At 49.0% G+C, this 12,082-nt stretch overlaps 1 protein-coding gene across 2 annotated transcripts in view; it reads right to left on the reverse strand.

The window, feature by feature from the left end:
- Positions 1-2,304: 2,304 nt before the first annotated feature.
- Positions 2,305-12,082, reverse strand: part of TTC33 (tetratricopeptide repeat domain 33) — a 578,456-nt gene continuing 568,678 nt past the window's right edge. For both annotated transcript variants that reach the window (XM_063961309.1, XM_063961300.1), the window contains exon 5: positions 2,305-7,506. In XM_063961309.1, the coding sequence (XP_063817379.1) occupies positions 7,153-7,506 (354 nt within the window). In that variant the 3' untranslated portion in view covers positions 2,305-7,152. The remainder of the gene's footprint in view (positions 7,507-12,082) is intronic.

Genomic DNA, 12,082 nt, shown 5'->3' on the forward strand with positions numbered 1-12,082 from the left:
CCAAGAAGCCCAATCCACTCTGCACGCAGGTGAGTTCGCTTCTTCTCCCCTTAGTCCCACGATGCAGTGAGCCTGTTGCCAGCAGGACTCACTGAAAATAAAAAACCTATTTAAACTTTTACTTCTAAGCAGCTCAGGAGAGCCACCTAGCATGCACCCTTCTCGTTCGGGCACAAAAATCTAACTGAGGCTTGGAGGAGGGTCATAGGGGGAGGAGCCAGTGCACACCAGCTAGTCTAAAGCTTTTACTTTTGTGCCCAGTCTCCTGCGGAGCCGCTATTCCCCATGGTCCTTACGGAAGTCCCAGCATCCACTAGGACGTCAGAGAAAATGGCGCTGGTGAGTGCTGTGGAAGGCCCCGCCCCCTCAGCGGCGGGCTTCTGTCCCGCGATTTTGTGTAAAATTAATGGCGGGGGCTCATGCATAATACAGTGCCCAGCTGTATATATGCTGCTTTTTTGCCAGGAGGTAATCAATTGCTGCCCAGGGCGCCCCCCGCCCTGCACCCTACAGTGACCGGAGTGTGTGGGTTAGTGTGGGCGCAATGGCGCACAGCTGCAGTGCTGTGCGCCTTACTCATATGAAGACAGGAGTCTTCTGCCGCCGATTTTGACGTCTTCTTGCTTCAACCCGCCAGCTTCTGTCTTCTGGCTCTGCGAGGGGGACGGCGGCGCGGCTCCGGGAACGGACGACCAAGGTTAGGTTCCTGTATTCGATCCCTCTGGAGTTAATGGTGTCCAGTAGCCTAAGAAGCGCAACCTAGCCGCAGTTAGTAGGTTTGCTACTCTCCCCTCAGTCCCACGTAGCAGAGAGTCTGTTGCCAGCAGAAGCTCTCTGAAAATAAAAAACTAACTAAAATACTTTCTTATTAGCAAGCTCAGGAGAGCTCACTAAAATGCACCCAGCTCTGTCCGGGCACAGATTCTAACTGAGGTCTGGAGGAGGGGCATAGAGGGAGGAGCCAGTGCACATCAGTAGTACTAAATCTTTCTTAGAGTGCCCAGTCTCCTGCGGAGCCCGTCTATTCCCCATGGTTCTTACGGAGTCCCCAGCATCCACTAGGACGTTAGAGAAAGGAGTGTTAATGAATTCAGAAACTGAGCAGAGCCTGGTGAATACAAGATAAAGGCAGTGGCCCTCCTGATGAGTAGAGGAGTCAGACCATTGGGTGAGACCAAGAGAGGTTAGAGAGAGGAGTTTGGAGGCATGAACAGATTGTGGACTGTCAAGAACTATATTGAAATCGCCCATAATGATGGTGGAGATGTCAGAGGATAAGAAGTGCGGGAGCCAGGCAGAAAAATCTTCTAGAAATCGTTGTTTGGGTTGTCAAGGAGGGCGATAGATAGCTGTAACACGCAGAGATAAGGGGGTGAAAATCCTGATAGCGTGAACTTCAAACGAGTGAATGAGAGTGATGGAACCTAAGGTAGAACTGTGTATGTGAAAAATTGGGACAGTAATATTCTAACCCCACCACCTTTGCTATTATCAGGCCTGGAGGTATGTGTGAAGTGGAGACGACCATGTGATATTGCTGCAGAGGAGGCTGTGTCTAATTGTGTGAGCCATGTTTCTGTTATAGCCAGCAAATTGAAGTTGTTAATATGTCAAAAATCATCTGTTAGTAAATGTGGGATTTAGCTGTATATTTACTAAAAATCGTTCTGCGTCAATTTTTGTTCACTGTTTGGGGAGATGTACTAAGCAGTGAAAAGAGTGGAGAAGTAGGCCAGTGGAGAAGTTGCCCATGGCAACCAATCAGCTGCTCTGTATAACTTTATAGTATGCAAATTATAAATGTTACTTTAATGATTGGTTGCCATGGGCAACTTCTCCACTCTTTTCACTGCTTAGTACATCTCCCCCTAAATCACACATTTACTAACAGATGATTTTTAAACATTTTTTTTTCTTCAAATGACCGGCCTTCAGAGAAAATCTCGGTGGGCCCCACAGGTTGTTGGACCCACCCCCTCCGCTAGGGGTCAGTAACTTGTTGGAGCAGGATTATGGATGACCTCAGGTGTTCGGTTTGTTTCTATGTAAACTACACCAAGATTATCCCACCTACCAATCAAAGCACAGTAGGTGGTCCTGACACTCCCCTGTATCCGTCTTTATAAACACGCAAAACACCAGACAATAACACAACAAAAATGCATAAGCGCACCTTTAATAACAGCAATCAAACACATAACACAGACAATGCTGTGACTGCACATATCCAAACGCAAAGTACAGTCTATATGGGAACTAAAATGATTAATTGTGAACAGAAATGAACACATTTTACAACTTAGGAAAGACAGAGACCACTTAAACTTTATTTCTGGTCGCTAATTAAAATAATAGAACATACTGGGTAAAAAAATAACACATTGAGAATACTGATGCTTCTTATAACATAGAAACGATCCACACATTACTAAGTCATACAATGTCTAACATTGCGTAACACCTGGGTAATAAAACATTTATTACTGACATAATCTAACTCTCCACGAAGAATTCACATTGAGAGTTCCCAAAATATAAATCTTCATTATAACAGTTTTATTAAAAGTAGATTTTCTATTAAAAGTGTTATACATATAGGGTCTGGTTCTGAATTGGGAGCAAGCAGACACATGTACTTATCTGCATCAGGACAAACCATGTTGCAATGTAAAGGGTGCAAAAACATGTATTATCAGGTGGAGCATGATGTTGATTGTGCAAACAGTTCTGCCATCACAATATGTTGCGTGCGGCACTGTATGCGTCAGCACCTAATGTCACCATTTTTCCATCAAATATGTCGACAACCAGGATTTCGCTTTCTTTTCATGATTTTTTGTTGAGAAATGTGCAATAATTTTTTACAAGCTCCAGATCACATTTTGTTATCAATCTAAACCGGATATAAATCAATCGGAATCAGGGACGTAGCCAGAACTTTGTGGACCCCATAGCAACATTTTGAAGGGGCCCATATCCCAAGGCTTCTCGAGAGATGCTTCCCTGCTGCAGTTGCTAATGTTATGCCCCATAGAAGTGCCCTAGTTCATTTTCTAAACCATAGTAGTGCCCTAGAACACGTCAGGGGCTGGCTGGACAGGGGGGAATGGTGCCATCTGTTCCCCCGGCCAGTGCAATTTAAGTGTTCCACGGCCATTTTTGCTTTGCATTCCCTGTGAAAAGCTGGGCCACTTGCTTGAGTCTGCGCCCCAGGCTGAAAGTTGCCATCCCCTGGTACACGTTATGTCACACTGTATGGCTGCCAGTACACATTATGCAACACAGTAACCCCAATTCATATTACGACATACAGTGTCCCGAGTTCATATTATCCCACATTACAGTGCTGCCCCCAGTTCATATTATGTCACACTATAGTGTCTCCACTTCATATTATACCACATTACAGTGCCCCACTTTATATTATGTAACATAAAGCACTCCAGTTCATTTTTATACCAATTACAATGAGCAGGTACAGGGGCGTAACTAGATATATTGTAGGCTGCAGGACAAAAGTTTGTAAGGGCCACTATGTAACTGTGACAGGGAAGGTGACTCCTCTCAGCTCTGGGCCCCATAGCAGCTGCACTCCCTTCACCTACGGTAGCTATACCCTGTATATAACACATGTAACTGTGACAGGGAAGGTGGGCCCCTCTCAGCTCTGGGCCCCATAGCAGCTGCACTTTCTGCACCTATGGTAGATATACCCTGTTTATAACACATGTAACTGTGACAGGGAAGGTGGCCCCTCTCAGCTCTGGGCTCCATAGAAGCTGCACTCCCTGCACCTATGGTAGCTATACCCTGTATATAACACATGTAACTGTGACAGGGAAGGTGGCCCCCTCTCAGCTCTGGGCCCCATAGCAGATGCACTTTCTGCACCTATGGTAGCTACACTCTGTATATAACACATGTAACTGTGACAGGTAAGGTGGCCCCTCTCAGCTCTGGGCCCCATAGCAGATACACTTTCTGCACCTATGGTAGCTACACCCTTGTATATAACTCATGTAACTGTGACAGGGAAGGTGGCCCCTCTCAGCTCTGGGCCCCATAGCAGCTGCACTTCCTGCACCTATGGTAGCTACGCCCTTGATCGGAGTATTGAATTGAAGAGCAAAGGTCCCGGGTTTGTGACACTGGATACCAGCGTTTTGTACAAAACACCTCAGACATCTGGGAGTAATGTTAGATCTCTGGCTATACAGGACCTAACATCACATTATGTCAGTAGTTATACTGTGAGCTAGATTTAGCAAAGCTAGGATAGTGATAAAGTAGAGTGAGAGAGAGGGAGAGAAAGGGGTCTATGTAATAAGGGGTCTATTTACTAAGCCTTGGGTGGAGATAAAGTGGATGGAGATGAAGTACCAGCCAATCAGCTCCAAACTGCCATGTCACAGGTTGTGTTTGAAAAATGACAAGCTTAGTAAATGTACCCCTAAGTCTTGGAGAGTGATAAAATGGAGAGATAAAGTACCAGCCAACCAGCAACTATCATTTTTCAAACACAGCCTGTAACATGGCAGTTGGGAGCTGGTTGCTGGTACTTTACATTTCTGCACTTTATCTCTTGCAAAGCTTTGATAAACCTAGTCCTATGTCAGCAGTAATACTATACATCGTGGAGTAGGATGCGTTACAAAATGCACTTTTGTAATGTTTTACAGTTCAGTTTCCATGTGGTAGAACAGAGTGGGACGGTGAGCCATGGAAATATATATAGACTGCTCCTTTTTACTCCCTGATGAAGCTGCAGGATTGCATTTCCCATCAGGCCATGGGATAACTTCAGTGAGCCAGTGACAGGTACTTCCAGCAACCAACATATCCGAGATATTTGCTATGTAAATATATATTCATCAACACTCATACATGAAGCACACACCGGGGGGAAGCAAGAAGCAGCGTTGGAAGTGTATGACTTAGATCCTGCCTATGGAATTTTACCTCACACATGGCACTAGTTCATAGCTATCCTGTGTTGCTACAGCACGTGTTGGGTCTCACTGACATCAGACAGTGCGTCAGCACCTATCCTTGCTCACAGACAGATATTTATCTGCATAGGGGAAAATGATATTAATCGGATGCCCACAGTCACTTTAAACAATAGGATGCATACCATGCTTCTACACTGTCAGAGGCAAAGGCCATAGAAGGAAAATCCTAATAAGATGAAGGATACAAGACTATGACAATTTATATGATCTCTGCCAGATTTATCGTCATATAAACGTACATTATATTAGCAATTTGTGCGCCCAGAAATTCACCTTCCACTGTTCCACAAACAAGTTATGGAAATGAACCAGAAAGTGCGCCTGCTTCCCCCCAAACCAGCGCTTCCCAGAGCCCTGTGCCACCCAGGCTATACCCTGTAATATACTGCTCTGTATAGGAAGGGGCAATTTCATGGATGGATGTAATACACATACCAGGCAGTTACTGATTATGGGGAGTTTTTCAAACTTAGGGGTCAATTTAACAATACACTCACAAATGCTTTGCCAAGTTTTACGTCTTATCGCGGCAATAAGACATATTTAATGAGAGCAATTTATCTAAAGACTCCCAGCCACATGCTCAAAAAAACAGAAGCCTTTATGTAGACGGTTAAATGTAAAGTGGTCACTTACGCTATTACGTTAGTTTCAAGTTCGGACCAGGGGGCATACAGCATGCAATAGGGTCAGAGCTTGCCGGAGGTGCGAGATGCCAGACGATCTTGGAGGTTTTTGTTTAAAGTGGCAATCATTTGCAAGGCATGGTTTTGCCGCTTTAAAAAACCTCCAAGATCGTCCGGCATCCCACACCTCCAGCAAGCTCTGACCCTATTACATAAGCCCCCAGGTTTGGATCTCTCTTTGAATAAAAAAAAATGAGATGTAACGTTTTTTCAGAGCTTAATACATGGAGCATTTTTCTATGTGTACTGTATATGTGATCATGATAATAATTAGGGCACAAAGATTCAGCTCAGAACATGATCCTGGCCGGTGCTTATGTCACAATTCTCAGCAATTAGGGGTCTATTCCAGAAGCAGTGAAAAGAGTGGCGAAAAGGACCAGTAGTGAAGTTGCCCATGGCAACCAATCAGCTTTGAGAGAAGCCTTTATAAAGTGCATGCTTTAAAATGTAAGGGAGTTGCTGATTGGTTGCCATGGGCATCTTCTCCACAGGTCTGTTTCTCCACTGTTGTCACTGCTTCATGAAGAAACCCCTGTTACGATTCAGAATCTTTGCAAAAGAAACATAATTTGTAGGGGAAAAAAGCATTCAGAGAAATCTACACACAAAGCTTTATTTAAAAACGATATTTCATCTTGTGTTTTATAGCTAAGCGCAACTGGTTTCAAGCGCTCAACACTGTTTCCAAAAAAGTGTCACCAAATAACTGAGTCAGTGCTGGGAGTAACCACGTCAGGTTCCCCCCTTACTGAGATGACTCTTAGGCGGAAATGTTTCATACTGTAGATCACAGGTTCTCAAACTCGGTCCTCAGGACCCCACACGGTTCATGTTTTCCAGGTCACCTGTAGATTTTTTAAATGTGACAGTTGGTGATACACAGTGCACCTGCTGGGTGACCTGGAAAACGTGAACCGTGTGGGGTCCTGAGGACCGAGTTTGAGAACCACTGCTGTAGATGAATAAACGGTATGCATTTAAACACCGCCTATCAGGATCCCGGCGGTTGCAATACCGACGCTGTAATCCCGACAGGGGTACAATCCTGCCGCCAGAATACCGGCGAAGTAGGTGATTCTCCCTCTGTGGGTGTCCATGACACCCACAGAGGGAGAATAGAACCCTGTCGCAAGCACAGCAAGCCTGCAAGGGGCCTCTATGTGCTCACCCCCCTTCCGGCATTCTGGCGGCTGGGATGCCGTTGACGGTATAGTGACAGCCAGCATCCCGTACGCTGAGATCCCATACCGACCCAGAATAAACAGAGGATCATGGTGCAAGAACATGGCATATGCTAGCCTTAGAGAAAGCTGCTTTTCAAACCACTGGATATACCTCCACACAACAATAACTTTCCCTTACACTGTAAGTCCCTATCTCCTTATGAAACCCTACCGTAATAAAGGTCAATTTGATAACACATATGAGAAGACATGTTAATTGCAGCTCCATTATCGTGCCTTGATAAACAACGGCGAGTCATCAGCAGATGTGGAGGCTCCCTCTCTCTGGCTCTGCGGGTCTGTCCCTGCCCCTGATGATGAGGACACAAGGACAGCGTTGTTACTGGCCGCAGCTGTTTTCTGTCTCTGTGATATGGCGTCACAGGCAGCCACCACCTCGTCGCTCTCAAAGTCATAGTCCGGAATTAAATACTGTTCAATGCTGAGATCTCTCTTCAGCTCCTCCGCTGCTTCATTCTCTCTCTTCTGCTGGAGGAGTTGCCGAGCCCAATTCAGGTCTTCTTGCCACAGCTCCGTGTTGGCAGGACAGATGTGGAGACCGATCTGGAAGCTCCGGATGGCCTGCGGAAAATATGGAACGGTTAAAAGAATTGACTTAGAGCAAAGGAAAAGGAAGGAAGCAGCCAGGGCGGTGATGAGTGGAGCGTGGTGCGGCCAAGTGGGTGGTGGCGGGTGGGGGAGTGTGAGGGCACTATCACATCACAGTGGTCCCATCCACCACTGTGCAATGCCATTATTAATGGCATTTTAAAGTACGAATCAAAACTACTTGGCTGCCCATTTCACTTGGGAATTGGGACGCCATACACAGCCTCCGAGAGATTTTACTAATCTTCCAGGTGTCCGAGAGGGCCATCCAAGATTCTGGAGGCTCCCGGATGTTGTGGAAGAGTAGGCAAGTACGATTATGATAAGGAGCCGTGAGGTAGGGACGCAAGTGCTCTGCTCCCTCTGCTAATGTCCGTCTCAGGACCAACAACATTATTACATAGATTACATTAACATATATTTAAAAACAGAAAATGCAAAAATTGTGATAACAGATAACAAGACTCCTGAAACGGGATGGTATCGATATCTTGACAGTCAGAATGCAGACAGTGGCATCCCCACATACAACATACCAATGGATCCTGGTGACTATTTTAACCCTAATCTTAACCCTCCCCTCCCGCAGCCTAACTTAACTGTCTCGTCATGCAGCCTAACCCTAACCGTCCCGTCCCGCAGCCAAACCCTAACCGTCCCATCCTGAAGCCTAACCCTCCCCTCCCGCAGCCTAACCCTAACTGTGCCGTCCAGCAGTCTGACCCTAACCGTCCCATCCCGCAGCCTAACTTAACTGTCTCGTCATGCAGCCTAACCCTAACCGTCCCGTCCCACAACCAAACCCTAACCTTCCCATCCTGAAGCCTAACCCTCCCCTCCCGCAGCCTAACTCTAACTGTCCCTCCAGCAGTCTGACCCTAACCGTCCCATCCCGCAGCCTAACTTAACTGTCTCGTCATGCAGCCAAACCCTAATCTTCCCATCCTGAAGCCTAACCCTCGCCTCCCGCAGCCTAACCCTAACTGTCCCATCCCGCAGCCTAACTTAACTGTCTCGTTATGCAGCCTAACCCTAACCGTCCCGCCCCGCAGCCTAACCCTAACCCTCCCCTCCCGCAGCCTAACCCTAACTGTCCCATCCCGCAGCCTAACCCTAACCGTCCCGTCCCGCAGCCAATCCCTAACCGTCCCGTCCCGCAGCCAAACCCTAACCGTTCCATCCTGCAGCCTAACCCTCCCCTCCCGCAGCTTAACTCTAACTGTCCCGCAGCCTAACCCTAACTGTCCCGTCCAGCAGTCTAACCCTAACCGTCCCCTCCCGCAGCCTAACCCTAACCGTCCCGCAGCCTAACCCTAACTGTCCCGTACCGCAGTCTAACCCTAACCGTCCCATCCCGCAGCCTAACCCTAACCACCCTGTCCTGCAGCCAAACCCTAATCGTCCCATCCTGCAGCCTAACCTTAACAGCCTAACCCTCCCGCAGGCTAACCCTCCCCTCCCACAGCCTAACCCTAACTGTCCCCTCCCGCAGCCTAACCATAACCGTCTCCAACTGCAGCCTAACCCTTATCCTCCCCTCCCGCAGCCTCACCCTAACTGTCCCGTCCCGCAGCCTAACCCTAACCATCCCCTCCCGCAGCCAAACCCTAACCGTCCCCTCCCGCAGCCTAACCCTAACTGTCCCATCCCGCAGCCTAACCCTAATCCTCCCCTCCTACAGCCTAACCCTAACTGTCCCGTCCCGCAGCCTAACCCTAATCCTCCGCTCCCACAGCCTAACCCTCTCCTCCTGCAGCCTAACCCTAACTGTCCCGTCCCGCAGCCTAACCCTAACAGTACCCTCCGGCAGCCTAACCCTAACCCTCCCGCAGCCTAACTCTAACTGTCCCGCAGCCTAACTTTAACTGTCCCGCCCAGCAGTCTAACCCCAACCGTCCCATCCCGCAGCCTAACCCTAACAGTCCCCTCCCGCAGCCTAACCCTAACTGTCCCGTACCGCAGTCTAACCCTAACCGTCCCATCCCGCAGACAAACCCTAATCTTCCCATCCTGCAGCCGAACCCTAACAGTTTCCTCCCACAGCCTAACCCTAACCCTCACCTCCCACAGCCTAACCCTAACAGTCCCCTCCCGCAGCCTAACACTAACTGTCCCCTCCCGCAGCCTAACCCTCTCCAACTGCAGCCTAACCCTTATCCTCCCCTCCCGCAGCCTCGCCCTAACTGTCCCATCCCGCAGCCTAACCCTAACCGTCCTGACCCTCAGCCTAGCCCTAACCATCCCCTCCCGCAGCCAAATCCTAAGCCTTCCCTCCTGCAGCCTAACCCTAACTGTTCCGTCCCGCAGCCTAACCCTAACAGTCTCCTCCGGCAGCCTAACCCTAACCCTCCCGCAGCCTAACTCTAACTGTCCCGCAGCCTAACCCTAACTGTCCCGTTCAGCAGTCTAACCACAACCGTCCCCTCCCGCAGCCTAACCCTAACTGTCCCGTAGCCTAACCCTAACTGTCCCGTACCGCAGTCTAACCCTAACCGTCCCATCCCGCAGACAAACCCTAATCGTCCCATCCTGCAGCCTAACCCTAACAGTTTCCTCCCACAGCCTAACCCTAACCCTCCCCCCCCACAGCCTAACCCTAACAGTCCCCTCCCGCAGCCTAACCCTAACTGTCCCATCCCGCAGCCTAACCCTAACTGTCCTGACCCTCAGGCTAACCCTAACCGTCCCCTCCCGCAGCCTAACCCTCTCCAACTGCAGCCGAACCCTTATCCTCCCCTCCTGCAGCCTCACCCTAACTGTCCCGTCCCGCAGCGTAACCCTAACCGTCCTGACCCTCAGCCTAGCCCTAACCGTCCCCTCCCGCAGCCAAACCCTAACCGTCCCCTCCCGCAGCCTAACCCTAACTGTCCCTTCCGCAGCCAAACCCTAATCCTTCCCTCCAGCAGCCTAACCCTAATCCTCCCCTCCTACAGCCTAACCCTAACTGTCCCGTCCCGCAGCCTAACCCTAATCCTCCGCTCCCACAGCCTAACCCTCCCCTCCTGCAGCCTAACCTTAACTGTCCCGTCCCGCATCCTAACCCTAATCCTCCCCTCCTGCAGCCTAACCCTAACAGTTCCCTCCGGCAGTCTAACCCTAACCCTCCCACAGCCTAACTCTAACTGTCCTGCAGCCTAACCCTAACAGTCCCCTCCCGCAGCCTAACCCTAACCGTCCCGTACCGCAGTCTAACCCTAACCATCAAATCCTGCAGACAAACCCTAATCATCCCATCTTGCAGCCTAACCCTCCTGCAGGCTAACCCTAATCCTCCCGCAGCCTAACCCTAACTGTCCCCTCCCACAGCCTAACCCTAACCGCCCTGACCCTCAGCCTAGCCCTAACCATCCCCTCCCGCAGCCAAACCCTAACCGTCCCCTCCCGCAGCCTAACTATAATTGTCCCCTCCTACAGCCTAACCCTAATACTCCCCTCCCGCAGCCTAACCCTAACAGTCCCCTCCTGCAGCCTAACCCTAACCGTTCCCTCCCGCAGCCTAACTCTAACTGTCCCCACCTACAGCCTAACCCTAATCATCCCCTCCCGCAGCCTAACCCTAACAGTCCCCTCCTGCAGCCTAACCCTAACCGTCCCCTCCCGCAGCCTAACTCTAACTGTCCCCACCTACAGCCTAACCCTAATCATCCCCTCCCGCAGCCTAACCCTAACAGTCCCCTCCTGCAGCCTAACCCTAACCCTCCCCTCCCACAGCCTAACCCTAACTGTCCCGAACTTCAGCCTAACCCTAACAGTCCCCCCAGCAGCGTGCATCTCATTGTGGTGTCAGCTACTTATTATTTATTGTCTTCCATAGAATGCATACTGTCAGCCGGGGACGGATTTAGGGCTGAGGTCGCCCCTAGGCACAACAGTAACGGCCGCCCCTCCCCTGCCTAATTTGAGGATAGCCAATTTAATAGAATAATAAAGAAAAAGGCACTATGTTTTTTTATAATTTTTAATTATGTATACATATTTATTAAGTAGGGCAGCTTACAGGGGCAGTATGTGCGTGTCCTACCCGCTTACATGAAATGAAATGAGGGTCCCCCAAAGCGATCCAGGGAGAGAAATACAGATAGCGCCTTATACTGTGGGGTAGCAGACCTATGATTAGCCAAAACATGACTGTGGAGATCAATGCCAGTACAGCAGTGTTAAGGGGCATATTTATCAAAACATATCTGTGGGATATACCCGCAAGTACTCGCAAATATTAAGTACCACCCAGAGGTATGTATACAATCTTGTGTTTTTCCATCGCAAAAGCAGACCCCAAATTCACCAAGCTCTCTTTGGCCACTGTAGGTCTATGGGTTACAGAATTTACTGGAAGAGGAATCTGTAATGGCCACTAGCACATTCGTGGTCGGATGACCACACTTTCGCAGTAGCGCAGCCGGCCATTGGACCTCGAATGCATCGTGTCTCTGCAGGTGCTTTTTAATACATCCTGGTGAACCTTAATTTAATATTGTCGTGACAAGAAATCAGAATTATGTGGTCTAAAACGTGATAATTAATAGCCCCTTAGTCTGTCAGCCACGAT

This window comes from Pseudophryne corroboree, chromosome 1 (assembly GCF_028390025.1).
Source record: "Pseudophryne corroboree isolate aPseCor3 chromosome 1, aPseCor3.hap2, whole genome shotgun sequence".
Taxonomy (NCBI): domain Eukaryota; kingdom Metazoa; phylum Chordata; class Amphibia; order Anura; family Myobatrachidae; genus Pseudophryne; species Pseudophryne corroboree.